General features: G+C 36.1%; 1 protein-coding gene across 2 annotated transcripts in view; it reads right to left on the bottom strand.

Annotated features, from left to right (window-relative positions):
• The window catches only part of Atp6v0d2 (ATPase H+ transporting V0 subunit d2), a 45,806-nt gene extending 40,515 nt beyond the window's left edge, over positions 1-5,291 (bottom strand). Inside the window, exon 1 of one of the 2 annotated variants that reach the window (XM_087190552.1) lies at positions 5,051-5,291. In XM_087190552.1, the coding sequence (XP_087046678.1) occupies positions 5,051-5,276 (226 nt within the window). In that variant the 5' untranslated portion in view covers positions 5,277-5,291. The remainder of the gene's footprint in view (positions 1-5,050) is intronic. The other variant, XM_004841977.4, reaches the window with a different exon arrangement.
• Between the last annotated feature and the right edge of the window lie 11,286 nt (positions 5,292-16,577).

The following is a 16,577-nucleotide window of genomic DNA, read 5'->3' as shown; positions in this document are numbered from 1 at the left end:
AGTCTTCTTCTGAGAATATATTTAGATGATTTCTAGCTAGATTTGCCACTCTAAATATTTTTGCTTGTAACATCTTAGTATTCCAAATTATTTCCTCATAATAAATTTTGGTATAGTAGAAATGCTTCATTAAATAATTTTGAAGATTTTGATTAATATTTCCAAATTGCCCTTCAGAATGTTTGTACCAATTTTTAGTTTCTCTGTGAATATGTATGAGCAAACTCCTTTTCCCACACTCATACTAATCATATTTGTACTCTTTTTAATCAAAATATAATATCTTAGAAATTTTTGTCATTTTAAAGTCTTCTATGGTGGTTTGTAATTTTATAAAAACTTATCTTTGAAATGGAGACCAACTGGTTAGTTTGTTTCCTTTTAGGTTGGTTTTATTTTCTTAATTAATATTATTGATACATTTTAGGTATACAATATGACATGCATCATTGGAAATTTGCACCTTTACATAATCTCTCCTGGTTCTTATTTTTCCCCCATTCCCCTCCCTCTTCAACCTTTCCCTCCCTCCCCATTTACAAAGACTTTGTCTCCATTTTTTCCTTTTATCATATTAATTCCATTCCCTTCCTTCCTTTCCCCTACCCCTCCCACTTCCCCTTCCCCTTTGCCCCTTTTCTTCCTATTTCACATTATCTATTATACCTTTTAGTCCTTATTTACACTTTTAGTTTCTCACACTAGAGAAACAATTCAGTATTTACACATGTGTGTCCTATTTATTTCACTGAAGAGTACCACCTCAATGGGCACCCATTTAGCTATAAATGTCTCTAGTTTCTAATTTTTTATGGCTGAGTAGTACTCCATTTTATTTAAAAAATACATTTTTAAAATCCGTCTCCAGTTGATGGGCAATTGGGCTGCTTCCAAGTTTTCACATTTTCTTTGCATCTAAACAATCATGTAGAAAACACTTTAAAAATGTATTGTCTTTTCTTACTACAAAGCAGCATCCTCACATGATTCTCTGCCTCATTTATCTCAATCTGATGATCTTTCCATTTTCATCTTCTCAAGAGTGCTCCTTAAGCTTCTTACATTTTTTTTCTAGCTGCAGAAGATTCCATTACGTGAATGTTCCATAACTTATTTAACCTGTTCTCTGCAGAAGGACATCTAATTTGTCTCTATCTTTTCTACTCAAAGCAATGCTACATGAAGAGCCTTTTGCAGCTGCCAACTCACATGTGGGTAAGTCTTTTCATAGGACTTGGAATTCAAGGGCTGAGTGGACATGCGTTTGGAAGTTGGGTAGGTACTGCCCAACTGCCTTCCTTAAAGGTTTCTAATATTTTTATTATTCAAAGTGTAAGTCTTTCTAAAGCAGGAATTATATCTTATTTATATTTATTTCCTTGGCCCTAGGAAGTACTTAAGATATGGATGTTGAATTAATTCTTACCTAAAGGAGAAGCTGGAGAAGGACTGAAGGTCAAGTTCCCCTTATTACTGTTAATGAAATATAATGGGCTCCCCACAGCCCTTCTAAAAAATATGGCAAGGAGGACAAAGTAAAAACTCAATGCACAGTGCTCTCTACCCCTTAGAGACCCAGTGAACATGTTCGCTATGTTTTAGAAGAAAAGATTTATTACTAAACTTTAGGTATTAGTTTCAACATCCCTTCTTTGTCAAAAAAGGAAGAATATTTCCACAGTCATCTTATTTGTAATTAAAATGCTGACAAAAATAGCTGTGTTAATATTTTAAAGAATACCAACTTCCTTCTTTTGTACCTAGGAAAGACTGAATCATGGCGGGTCCCGGTGACTAGTTCAGGTTAGTCAGGGACAGGCCTTGGGATGGATGAGTATTTCTCACCACATTTGCCCATTATGCACATAATCCAGCACAGCTATGAATACTAAAACTTTCCAAAGCCTTTTCTGGACAATTTTATCAATCTTCTAAATTTACCAAAAAATTTTATGTGTTCCTTGTAAGTGGTTTCTCAAATAGTTTGTTGCTATCAGAATACATTTAAGGAAAAAGCTTTCAAAAAGATCTTTAAACAAATCCAATTTTTGCCTACAAGTTAGCTTTTCTTTCACAGAAAGCACTTGTTTCAACAGATAGCACTGTAACAACAGTTATACTTTCTCTTTCTTATCCATAATTTGTACAGTGCATACTTTGTGCAAAAGTAAATAGAATCCTTAACTCTTTAACTTCCACCCCAGCAAATGCATTTGTTTAAGTCTTAACTTTGAATCTAGCCCAGAAGGTGGCTAGGTCTCTCTAAGTACATTCACATAGACAACAAATGTATTGCTCTTTCCAATTTTTTTCCTCAACATGCTGGAAAATTATTGGGCTGGGCAGTCTTCATTATTTTCTACTACCAAAATGAAGCTGCAGGGCAGAAGATTTAGCTCAGTGGTTCTACCGCCTGCCTCGCAAGCTCAAGGTCTTGAGTTCAATCCCCCGTACCAAAAAAAGGGAAAAAAATGAAGCTGACAGCATCTCAACATAGAGCTACTCATGTATCTTCAATTAATATTCAGGGAGTAGTGGAATTTTAGTGGAAAAGGAGATGTAGATAGCTCTATCCTCTATGGCTCTATCCTGTAAACTGGTCATGGCCATACTAAGCCTCAGGGTCTTTAATTGTTAAGTATGCACATGGAATTCTTATTTAGATCAAATATTTTCAGGAGCCTTGATAACCCAAACATGATTTAGTGACTCATACTTGATATTTGTGGGACTCTCCAGGTAGTAAATTAGCACACAGATTGAAATATAGTTGTGAAATGAATAATTGAAAAATATATATTATTGAGAAGAAAGGTAGAAGTAGGGTCTAATGATGTACATGAGAAGTAGTGAGGTGCAATGGTGTACATGGCAAGATTTCTTAAACAGGGTGCAGGGATAAATTTGGGTAGTCCATGACCCCTAACATTGTGTGGAAAACTCTGTACCTATACACGTATGCATATTTTCCCAGTAAGCTTCATTTCTGAGATCTCCAAAATGGTCTGAAATCTTCTATCCCAAATTGAAGACACAGGTACCAAATTCAACTAAGTGACTATTCAGATAATAGATCTGTTAACTTCATTCTTTTCTTCTCATCTCTCTCTCTCTTCCTCCCCCAACAGAATCTTTTGGCAGAAAATATTGGAAGCAACTTTTAAATTCTTGATTTTTACCTTTTTATTTCCTAGAAATTCTTTCTATAGCTTTAGATATGGCCTTCCTTGATTTTTCTCCCAATTATTTTGTGGGCATATTAAGCTCTGCTTTTGACATTGCATTATTTCATGCTGCTTGCACTCAAATTTGCATTCCTTACTTCATTTAAAGACTTGACTGAAAACTAAATAAAAATTATTCAAATGGATTCTCTCAGAAGCACTTATTCTGCTGTATTTTAAATTTTTTCCTACTTTAATTTATGTAGATCTTTCTAAACTTGATTAATATTCTTCAGTCACCAAAGTCCTAATTTAATATGCTGAAGGGATTTAGGATCTAGGAATATTATTATAAGAATTATTATCATTACTTGTAGCCAATGGAATTAGTTATCACCTGAAAGATTCTAGCATTCCCAATGTTAATGAAAGGGCAGAGTCTGTCCCAGGTTAGGCAGTCTGACCTCAGCTCTGGCTTTAACCAGTCACAACCATAAGCAAGTGACCCCAGCCCCCTCAGCTTTACTTGAGAAGCCTGCAAAGTCACCTTCAGAAAAGTTTTGTGTTTGCTTTTGCCTGCTAATACCCTTCCTTAGAGGCTTTATCTTTGGTGCTTACTTGTTTCTCATACAATAATGTGCAAGTTTTAAAACATTTTATTGACTTCAAAATGAGCAAATGAAGTTGTTTTTTAATAATAAAGTATTACTACAGCGGTGGGATCTCGGGTAAGGTTTTGAAAAATGTAGTTTAAAGATAATCTCCATCTACTGAGGGCTTCTCTCACTTATTTCTCTCAGTATCTCAGCTAATCAGGCATTACCATCGCTTGTTATAAATGAGGCCTTTTTAAAATCTAAGGCTGGGTCATCATGCTTGTAGTTTACTTTAAAGTTTAAATTAAAGGCAAACCTCATACTCTCAAATCAATATTGAGAAAGTGGGGCTTGAAAAAATTCCTTAGACCAAATTTTTTTCTTTTTCCTTCTCTCCCTCCTTTTCTCTCTCTTTTCTTTTTTTTCTCCCCCTTTTCCTTCTTTCCTTCTTGCTTGCTACAGATACCCTGCCAAGTTGATGAGAACCTTCTCCAAATATGTAGAATGAAAACATATAGGATTACAAAGGAAATCAAATATTTTAAAATATAGTTATCAAAATGCTTTTAAAATGTGTAATAAATGGAATGCTTCTTTATTACAACATTAAAAATCAAGCTTAATGCTTTTAAAAATGTATTTTAAAGTATGTAATAAGATTCTTTTAAAGTATGTAATAAGTGGAATGCTTCTTCATTAAAACATTAAAAATCAAGCATAGCCTGACATGGCACAGGCTTGTAATCTCAACTACTTGTGCGGCTTGGTAGAAGAATCACAATTTCCAAGTGAGGCTGGCAAACTTAGCAAGACCTTGTTGCAAAAAAATAGACAATAAAATAAACTGGGAATATAGCTCACTGGTAGTTCCCATGGGTTTGATCCCCAGTAATGCTTGTAGGGAAGAAGGAAAAAAAACAAGCTCAAAAGATGAGTGTAATATCTAACTCTAATTTCAAAAATAGAGAAAAATATCAATGATACTTCAAAGTATTTGTAAGAACTTGGAAAAGGATATGACAATACTGAATTTCTGTGGGTATCAAAAGTCACAGGTACTACTTTATACCAACCACTGTGGGTTATATACTACATTCAAAAGGAAAAGAAAATTTATATTTCACTTAGATTAAATATATAGAAGTAGAGTCTTTTTTTTCCCTTATCCAATTTCATGGACACCAGAAACCTGGATTTCAGGAATAAAAATCTGCTCATGGGCCTTCCCCTTGTTTCCAGAGAGGAACATCATTTCCTCTCTTTCTGAAGGATGAGATGAGCTCCTCTTACCTTCCAGTGTCTCACATTGGACCAGGTTGACATAGTCCTGCTGGGTCAGAAGGCTGGCCTTCAACCCTCGCACCAGGCCCTCCAGATAGCCATGGTCCACGTTGAAGTGCAGCTCTGCACTCTCCAGCATGGGGAAAGATCGCTGAGATTCCAGCTGAACAACAGCTCTGGAGTCCTGGTCAGCCCCTGTCGACTTGCACCAGTCTGGAAAAAATGCTGGTGGCATAAACAATCAGCTGATAGGGTTTCCATGACTAGTTTTCCCCGGTTTTTGTGGCTTTCAAAACAGTGTGCTCAGACTTGTTTTTATGGCAAGAATGAATCAGCCAGATGACCCAAATAAATCCAGGGCAAAAATCATTCCTGGGAGGAAAGAAGGAGGGAAGGGTCTTCCCTTCTTGAAACACTAGCCCCTTGTGGTTTCACTATTGGGAGCTTCAAATATCTGAATGTTTTGGAAACATTCCCACTCCCACCTGAACTTTCAAGTTACACTTACTCCAAATTTTTGGAGGACTACCAATGTAAACAAAGAGAAGGCTTATGTCAAAATAAAAATATTAGATTATGTAAATAGATCAAAATGAGCAGTTAGGAGAAACCCAAGAAGCTAATTCAACAACACAGTGTATTTGTAAAACAAATAATTAATAATGTTTTAAAATTCCCAATAGTTACTATGTATTTCCTAGCCAGTCTAGGGCAGAGCCCTGTAATTCTCTAGTAAGAATCCACTACCTTTGTAAAATGTGACTATTTGTAATGTGCTCTTCATTTTCTTTTTCCAATTTGAATCTCCTGTTTACTCTGAGATGGGTATCATCAGAGATAATTTTAGTACTAAAATCACAGATAAGCAGTCAGCTTGCAGAAGCTGTGAAGCAGCTCAGACTGCAGAATTGGTAATAAAGTAGGCACTTAATAAAGTAGGAGCTTACTTGTTGAGTTTCACGCTCCAAAAAGGAGTGCTTGTTCTCCTAATATACTTAGCTCAAAAACTGGGTCAAATATTTGAACACTATTGGCATATATGTAGTATTTCACATGCATTGTGTCAAATCCTTTAATTGAAATATAGTGGCAAAAATTGTTCAGGCTCTGTCTCTGGGTTTCCAAACTGGGAGTAGAGAAGATTGACTCAATATACATTCTGTTTCGGTTGTTGAAAAATCACACAGAATCATCTTAGCTTCATGGAGTGCCTGACTTAGGAAATGTTTAATAAATAGCAGAAACTCTTATTTATATGTCATCATTTACCCTTCCCTTGACAATTCCACTATCCTCAAACATCCTTAGTATGTTTTATATTGAATAATTGAGTTCATTTATCATTTTTATTAATGTAAAATAAAAACTCTGCTTTAAAGGAAGAAAGAAAGTAGCTTATTCTGAGCTGGGAGTAACCTGGCCTGGGAACACAGATTCAAGTTATCCTGAATGAATTGTTCCACTTTGGAAAGGGTTCCAGAAACTTTATAGCCACAGAACAAAAGAAAGTCATAAATCAACAAATTTACCAGTTACATTGTGAGGCATATCAGGTAGGTGGGCTACATAGAGGAAGGTGGGATAATCTCTTCTATAGTTTTACATGTTATTTTATAGCGTTTTTAGCTTTAGGAGTGGTGGAAGCTAGAGATCTGCTAAGCTTAATGATACATTCCAAGAATTTTGCCTAGTAGTCACAAGGATGTTAGGTCAGATATGGAGATTGGTAGTAAATGATAAGTAAAAGAGACTAAAGATATTCCAAAATGATTTTGGCTCTCAATCTACAATATTCCATCACTCCACAGTCTCAGTGATAATCCTAACCAGTGTGCAGGATTTGCAGTACAGATGTAGCTTCCTCAGAGACCTTAGTTCATATTTTGATAAGACTAAAGATGGTTGTATGTCAGCTGTCTATATAGGTCAAACTAATATAAACTTATAATTAAATAAATTATAAAAACAAGCATATTTTCCTAATTATTCTATCATAGTTTACTATTGTGTATGTATTTGAAGTTATTATGTCTATTATTTGTAGGGAAGATTTTTTTCTGTTTTGTTGGTAATGCTGGGCATTGAACTCAAGGCTTCATGTATGCTGGGCAAATGCTCTATTGCTGAGCTGCTACCCAGGCCAGTATGGTAAATAGTCCATGAAACAGTGCACTACCTTGTATCTCCTCTTGGCCAACCAAGGTAGAACTATTTACACTGTGAAAATATGCTAATGCAAAAAACTAGGGCTTGATTTATTGTTTGATTGTTCAGTCTTAAAAAACGTTAATAAAAGAAATTAAATTTCAAGGAGTGTAGAGTCTATAGCCATTATATTGTGCATTGCAAAAAGTATTTGAATAAATATTCTTTCATTACTTAAAAAATTGTATTGAATCAGCAAAGAAGCCACTCACATTATGCAGAGCAAGTGAAGTTCTGACTTAGGTCTTCATCATTCCACTTTTCTATTATTCATTAATGTAAATAAAAATAATGACAAACATTCACATGGGAAATATGCTTATTCATCACTTGTAACTGTAGATTGGTAATAGATTAAAGACCAAAACAACTGTGTCTGAATGCAATGGGTTCCCTTCTTGGCGAGGGTGGAGTCAATGAGTACAAACAAAAGATAAAGGAGCCCAGGGAGATTTACTACTAGAAGCAAGTAAAGAAGGCACTAGAGTTAGTTGCAAAGCAATACTTTCCTTGAACAAAGAAAGTGGAAAAAGGCATTTTATTGGGGAAACTTATACATATTTTACGTAAGACAACATATATAGGGGGAAACACTTTCCTGAGTATTCTGTTTAAGCTCATAAACCACATGTTTGGGAAGGAAAGATGGGGACACAAATGCTTCAGAGCAGGGAATTTAATGTTACAGTGAGCATAGTTTGTTCCAGGTCACCCAAAAGGACAAGACAGACTGACTTGCTGAGCTTGGCTAGTTCTTTTTTAGTTTCTCCCAAAAGTCTTAGCTGAAATGAAAAGAAAGAACAATTGAAGGCCTCTTTTAAAGAAGCAGGCAAACTTTCCCCCAGTGTAGAAGTTTAACCCTAAAGCTGCTTGCTCTGCTCAGCAGCTGACACAGCAACAACAAATCAATAAAAGGACGTTGTGAAATCAATTTACCATGTGGAATTTATAATAAAGAATATTATTTTATTGTTATTCGTATCTTGGGTGATAAATGATTTTTGTACCAGTAAAATTTATTATAAACATGCACACACATTTTTGAGAGCCAGTTGTTAAACTTGGACACCATAAGACCTTCACAATTTTTCCTGTGGGTATGCCTGCCCCTCAACATGCTCAAAGCAATAGAATTTTGTTGTTGTTGTGTGTGTGGGTGCAAAATAAGTTTTCAATTTTTCATATTTACATTTATTTATGAAACTAATAGCAGCTTTTTAATTTTCAATTTAAGCTTGTTTCTTTTGTAAATCTTTTTTTGTACCAGGGATCGAACTCAGCATCTTGTACTTATGAGGCAGGTGGCAGCAACACTGAGCTAAATCCCCAGCCCTTCTCTTGTAATACCTTATATCATGGAAAGTTTCTGTTATTTACAAAAATAGAGAATCTAGTATGAATACCTGTTATTCACCTTCAGAAATGATTGATTTTGATAAGGCTTGTTTTTTTTTATACCCTTTCTCATAGTGGACTATCTTAATGCATATGGCAGACACCATATAATTCTGTTTGTAAATACTCTATCTATATTTCTCTATAATATAAGGATTGTTTTTCAAAAATTACAACCATTATGACACTTGCAATTTAACAGAAGTTCCTTAATGTTTATAAGAACAATCATGTATATTAATAGATAAGCTATAATCAAATAGAGCATAAGCTTAATATATATAGGCTTTCATATTTTATATTAATTACCATATTATTCATGTGTAGAGAAAAAGATCCAATGTTCTTTAAGATGACAGAGGCTTACATTTTTTTTTTTTTTTTTTTGGTACCAGGGATCGAACTTGGGACCTTGCACTTCCAAGGCAGGCGCCGGAACCACTGAGCTAAATCCCCAGCCCAACAGTATTTTTTTTGGGTACCAGGAATCGAACTTGGGTCCTTGAGCTTATGAGGTAGGAGGCGGAACCACTGAGCTAAATCCCAGCTCCTTACATGTTTTGATCTTATGAAATTGAGGGCTTAGGCAGGCAAAGCACTTCCCCTTCCCTTCACATTAGCCTTTGAGCCTGGCTGAAAAGATGCCTCATTCCTGCTACAGGGATTTGTCAAGCACAGAATCAACTCATGAGAGATAAGAGGTGAAATACAGTGACAATATCTGGAGGATTTTTACAAGTAGGTCCTAATGATAAAAACAAAATAAAATAAATGCATTTCAGTGATTAAACTGAAACTGATGTTTAGGAGAGTGGGCTTTGCAGTAGGACAGGTGTGCGCTGCAGTTGCTTCTCTTTGAGCCCAGTGTTTTCATGACTAAAATGGGAATAGCACTTCCTACCTGGCTATGAAGACTAAATGAGATGAGAGCTTGTTTGGAGGTTCTGGCAGGGGAGCGCAGCTACTTGGATACCCTTGACCAAGGAAACGGTCCTCCTCTATCGGGGTTGGTCGTCCTCTTCCACCGAGGGAGCAACTTCGGGAGGGACGCACATGGAGCAGTGAGGGAGGAAGGGGACCCCCGCCTAGCCAGCCAGGTCAGCCGAATCAACCCTGGCGGTCAATGGGGTGACATGTCGCAGCCAGATCGCCCTCACATCCGAGACTAAATGAGATGAAATCCTTAAAATGCTTAGCACATGTGTGTGCTAAGTACTCCATACAAGGAACTACTGCAGTGGGTGCTCGTCTCCCTCCAGCCTCTAGCAAACCACCCTAACCCTAATCACATAACACTAGATTCAGTCCTTAAGGACCGGTTTACATCTGGTTTTCTCTACACAGTGTGTAGCAGCATAGCTTGCAGGGAACTCAATACCTGTTCTCTGTGTTCACGTGAGTCAGAGCACCACCATGACTTTACTTTACTCTTACAGAATCTTTAATTCCATGTGTCTCTAGGAAACATTACATCTGATAAGTAAATCTAAATACATAGTAAGGGTATTTGGCTTGTAGCATAATAATGTAGGTATACAACTATGGATAGTAAACATCTGGATAGGATATATAGCATTTATTCTGACTTCCTGTCAACTTTAAGAGCTCCCAAACGGTTTTTTTTTTTTTTTTTTTTTTTTTTTTTTTTTACAAAGTCTCACTATGTAGCCCAGGATGGCTTTGAGCTTGTGATGCTCCTGCCTCAGTCTCCCAAGTGCTGGGACTACAGGTGTGTGTCACCACACCTGCCTGAGTCATTAGCTTTGAGCATTAGAAGATTAACTTATTCTTCTAAGGAATAAAGGTAGTCCTTAGAGGGCAATAGAGTCTATTTTTCTGACCACAAAAAGGTTTTTTCTGTGTGTGGTAGGCTCTTCTAAGCACATTGAAGAAGTAAAGGAGACCTAGGCTGCTGCTCGAGCACCCTCCTCTGAGTGTCTGGGATGTAGCTAGGGAAGGTCTGGGCCTTGCTAACTCTGAGGTAGTGTCAGGGTGGTAACCTTACACTCCCTGAAACAGCTTCTGGAAGTGCCTTAGAAGCACAACATGAAGGATGTAATTATACCATATGCTATTCTTAAAAAAATCAGAAGTCAAGTCAAAGTCCTTTTCTAAGGCCATCACATTAAAAAATACCTTTATTACAGAAAAGTAAATGCTACTGTAATAAATCCCTGTGGTTGGCTTCAATAATGATCGCTTATGGCCAGGCTTGGTTCAGACATAGTAGGGATTAGCAGGCTTTTCTGTATGGCATGAAATAGTCAGTATCCAGGTGCCATGACCCATGGAAGCTCTGTTGAAATGAACTCTGCTATTGTAGTGAGGAGCTGCCATAGTTCAAACATAAATAAGTGAGCATGACTGTGTTCCAATAAAACAGTATTTATAAAAACAGATGTTGGGCCAGATTTCACCTCTGGGCCATAATTTGCCATCCCCTGAACTATAACTTTGCTTACTTTCTCTCAGACTGAATTATTTTCAAATAAACCCAAAGTGTACTATTTCATCCATGAATATTTCAATATCTTTAAAAGGTAAAAATCCTTCTACAATACAATCATGATTCTATTAGAATACTTAAAGTTTTCCTTAATGTCATCAAAACCCCTTCAATGAGCCAAGTGCAGGTGGTACATGCCTGTAATCCCAGCTAACTGGGAGACAGAGGCAGGATAATCTCAAGGTCAAGTCCAGTCTGGACAATTTAGTGAGAGAGTCTCAAAATAAAATTTTTTTTAAAAGGGCTAGAAATGCAGCTCAGTGTGAAACCCTGGGTTCAATCCCTAGGACTGCCAAAAAAAAATCGGTTAATGTTCAAAATTTCTTAATTGCTTCATAACGTTTATTTTGTTTTTTGTGTTTTTTTGGTACTGGGGATCAAATTTGGGTCCTCGTGCTTGCACAGCAGGCAGTGAAACCACTGAGCTAAATCCCTGGCCCTATTTTGTTTTTTAATAGTTTGTTTGAAAGAGGAGACAGTTGGATTATATATCTTTCAATTTTCTTTTAGCTACATCATCCCTCTTCCTACTTCTGATTTTTAAGAAATTGGGCCATATATCCTATAGAGTTTCATGGTTCAGAATTGTTTATTACATCCTGAAGAGTCATTTAATTTGTTGTAATTTGTATGGTATTGTCATTTATTAGCACTTTTATCCAAATTCTGTATACTGGCTTGCAGAAAAATGAATAATTATCTGAGAAAGTTGATCATTTTTACTGTATTTTATTATATTTTGTTCTGTCCTCATCCTCTTTTCTGCTTACTAGAGCAAGGAGTGCTTTTTGCAGAAAGGAAGCCATTACAAAAACACAAGAGGTAAAAATCTCCCTAATAATAACCCTGAAAAGGTAGCTCACGCTGTGGCACAGTGGCAGAGCTCTTACCTAGTGTGAAGTCCTGGCCTCAGTCCTCAGCACCATAAAAGCAAGCAAGCAAACAAACAAAAAACATTGCTGTAAAAGATAAGACGGTACCAGTGTGGAAGTGCATTGAATGAGGCCACTGAAACACCAACATTTCTGTGTTCACCATGCCATGCTTTAATTTTTTAAAGGGTCATTAGAGTCCTGAGCCACAAGAGGTCACCATAACATTACAGCAGGCAAGTTTTCATTTGATTCATCTAGTCTGCAAATATTTCATTTGAAAAGTGTCATATCAAAGTTTGACTTCCAGTTGTTTGTCTTAAGGGATTCTTTAGACATCTCCCTAAGCATCAGGGAATTCTGCTATCCTCTGCCTCTCTCCAGCCATCCCCAGCCTTGGTTTTCATTATATATACCCTGCCCTTTTCTTCTCTTCCTCTCCAACAGCACAGGACTTTTTATCCACAGCCCTCTTTCTTTTGCTCTATATATTCACATCAATTTAATCTGATTTGAAAGAACTCTGAGAGATGCTGGAAGGGAGGAAACAGCTCTGTGAACAAATAGGCTTGGGAAATGTAATAGATACTATATCTCATCTTGCCAGTCAATGTGCGTATTAACATAGTATAAAGACTCTAAGAAATCCTTCAGTAGTTAAAACTACTTAACTAAAAGAAGACATGGTGGTACATGGCTGTAATCCCAGAGCACATGAGGCCAATGCAGGAGGATTTCAAATTTGAGGCCAGCCCACAGGCCAGCTTGGACTATGGAGAGAGATCGTGACTAAAGAAACAAAACCAATCCAAACAAACAAAAAACTGCTTAACTCTGACCCAGCACTTTCCAGGAAGTAGTTCCTTTTGTTCCTTTTTGTTCACCTTTGAAAACCTGAAGAAGAAATATCCTTTTGAATGTTATTTAGAAAGTCTCATTTATAACATTACTTATTTAAAAAGTGTTATAAAATGGGTATAATACTATTGTATGAACATTTTATTCATTTTAATGTGAAGGGATTATAATTTTAAATTTACATGTATTTTAAAATGTAATACCCTAAAAAATTCTTTCTTCTTCCCTCCAAATATTTCCCATGTTTTAGTTTTTTTCTACTTTGATGGCAGCTATCCCAGAACCTGTCTTGTTACAGCAGGAACTTGTGTGGTAATTACGTGAACTAATGGTGGGAAACTCACCAGTGGGAATAATAAATGGCATCATTATTCTAAGAATATTTTTTCTAAGGAAAAATATAAACTAAGAAAAACGAATTATTATAAGTAGAAAGGTCATTATTTTACATTATAGGTCTAGAAGAATGTCACAGAAGAAAGATTTATAACCAGGAAAGGTTTTTTACTGACAAGTCTTACAATCACAGCATAGGAAATAGGAAGGGACCCCAGAGGTCACTTGATGTAATGTCATACCAACCGCAGAAATAGGAAGAAATATATGACCTTTTGAGACCTGTCATTAAATTTTCAGATATTTCTAGGTGTTAGAAATTGCTGTTTCTTAGCAAAGTAAAACATGTTCCTATATTCTATTCATGCATAGGGTTTTGTTTTTAATATTTAATTGGCCAAATTCTCTAAAATCCCAAAAATATTTTTCATTTTTCTGGAAAAGAAATTTTTATATGAGTGCACTAATGACCATATAGGATAGAATTATAGAAGATATTGGAAATGGTACAGAATTTAGGAACATAAAAATGACTGTCTTATCTTAAAGAAAGGGAAACCCAACTCCAAAATGTTAAAGAATTTTTAGAACAGATATCACAAATTGATAATGGCAGAATGGAGAATAAAACACATGTTATGATTCCAAGTTTATGACTCATTTCAGTACAATAAAAGTGCTTTATAAACTATATGTAATTATATAAGGTAAGACTATTGAGTTGACCTTAAGAGATGTACTTAATTGTATAAGGTTATTCTTCTGGGGGGGAACTTATGCTGACACATTTGTGCCCCTAGAAAGCCACTAGCACACATATACGTGGGTATAGAGTAAGCAACAAGGTCAGGGAAAAGTGGTGACTGTGAAGTCAGCAAAGATGGGTTTTGAAGATTTGGGTGAGATTTACTTGTGAAGAATGTGGTCATCACTTTCCTTGTCTGTTTTACCCTAAAAAGTAGTGTGAGAGCCAGCTCTGATGGCTCTTGAACCCTGAGATATTTTTGCCTTGGTTATCTTACCACATCTGTGTAGTAAAGAAATATGGACATCTGTAATGAATAGATACTTCTCAGATAAAAAATACAAATGCCAAATAAATACATGAAAAAATGTTCAACATTTGAAAATTAAAACAACACGGAGACTCTATCTCACTCCAGAACTACCATCAAGAAATCAACCAATAACAAATGCTGGTCAGGCTGTGGGGAGAAAGGAACCCTTCTGCATTACTGGTGGGACTGTAAACTGATACAACTACTATGGAAATCAGTGTGGAGAATTCTCAAAAACTAAAAATAGGAATTCCATTTGAACCAGCTATTCCCCTTGTAGGTATCTTTCTGAAAGAGTTGAAGACGTCATACCACAATCATATATGCTTATTCATGTTTATAGCAGCACAATTCATAATAGCTAAATCTTGGAAACAGCCTATATGTCTATCAAAAGATGAATGAATAAAAAATGTATTTACACACAAGGGAGTAATATTCTGCCATAAAAAAGATATCCTTGAGTCATCCATAGGAAGATGGATGCACCTTGAGATCATAATGTTCAATGAAGTAAATCAGGCACACAAGCTTAAATATCTCATGGTTTCTCTTATATAAAAAGCTTAATATGTAATAAAATACAAAATAAAAGACAGATAATAGAAAAAAGAGAGAAAAATTAGTGTAATTTAGTGCAGATAATGTATCTAAAAGTGTACCTTAACTTGGCATAATTGTCTTACGTGTTTTAATTGTTCCTTGCCTTATTTGTCTGTTTTTTTTTTTCCTGTACCAGGGATTAAACTCAGTACCTTGCACTTGCCTGGCAGGCACAGTGCCACTGAGCTACATTCCCAGCCCATTAATCTGGTTTTTAATCTGTATGCAGTAAGTCCCTGACTTACAAACATTCAAATTGCAAGCTTTCACAGATACAAAAGACCTTGCATTACAAACATTCGTAGATGCAAACAAATTGGAGAAGCAGCTCTCATGTCTGTCGGACATTGTCACAGTTGTGCTGCTGCTGCTTACTGTACAGTACAGTGCGATAGTGTACAATGGTACAGTGCTCAGTCAGAGCCCAGGATGTGCGGAAGCAAGAGAAAAGCCAGTGGTGATGTGGAGGGGACTACTAGGAAGTGCAAAGCAATATACTTTGTATATTTGTGTCAAGGGTGTATAAGACTCACTTTGTCAGACTTACAAATAAATGAATGAATCCAACTTAGGAACATTCTCCCAGAATGGAACTAGTTTGTAAGTCAGGGATTTACTATATATGATAACTAACTTTATAAGGACTTATAAGATAAATAAATAAATCTGATGCTGGAAAAATAGAAAGGGGGTAAAGGAAGCAGGGCAGGGGAGGAATTGAAATGTGTTATGTATATGTACTGGTTCCCTACATTGAATATAATCATTATGTACTGCAAACATGTACTAATAAAACTAAAAAAAACTTTTAAAAATAAGTTTTGTTAAAAAAATAAGCAAGTATTTAATGAAAAGAACTGAGACTGATTACCCAGTGCATTTCAACTATAGTAATGACTCAGTGTACAAGACCCTTCCTTGTACTATGCAAAGGCAGAAAGGATAAAGGATAATATGGAAAGATGTATACACAAATATTAAAATATTTGTTAAAAATTATTGTTATGTAACTGAAAGATAAGACTGATGAAATCTGTTTTGTTTCCCATGGACTGGACCATCTGCTAAGAACCATCCAGGAATAGGACTATGGCGAGGTCTGAATATGTCAAAGAATGGATATCTTTAATTTATAAAGAACAAATTTAAGAAGGAAAGAATTGACAAAAGGCAGATGACTGCACTGAGGTGGGGAGGGAAGAGTAACTCCCATCTCCCACTTCTAAAAACAAAGGACAAAGGAGAAATACTTTTCAAACAGAGGTACAAGTGGTGGAAAAGGTCAGGAAAAAATTCATCTTTCTAATAATCAAAGAAAATAAATTCTACCTACCTATTTTTATCGACATCTTTACAAATTTAAAAAGCTGGCATTACAGGCTGCGTTACCTAGGAAGCAGGATTGTGTGTTTATTTATACCTTGAATCTTTATTTTGTTTAGGATTTCTATTAGCGAGGGCCTCTGGGGTCAGTGCTATGGAAAGGAGCAGAAGGATGTAAGTAAGACTGGGCAGAGGGAGCTTTGATGCAGATGAAAACAAGGCTTCCATCTACCCACAGCAAGGCCTGGGACCAAGATAGCCTCCAGAGTTGTCTCAGAATAGAGACAAAATCTCAGGCCTTTATACCTTCTGTTTAGCAGCCATTGTTGTGCTAGAAGGAGGTATAACTTGGGGAGCCAATATCCGCAAAGAGGGGTCAG

This window comes from Heterocephalus glaber, unplaced genomic scaffold (assembly GCF_053883595.1).
Source record: "Heterocephalus glaber isolate CG9 unplaced genomic scaffold, H.glaber_assembly_v1.0 deba00001553, whole genome shotgun sequence".
Classification (NCBI taxonomy): Eukaryota; Metazoa; Chordata; class Mammalia; order Rodentia; family Bathyergidae; genus Heterocephalus; species Heterocephalus glaber.
This window is presented reverse-complemented; position numbering and strand designations above follow the sequence as displayed.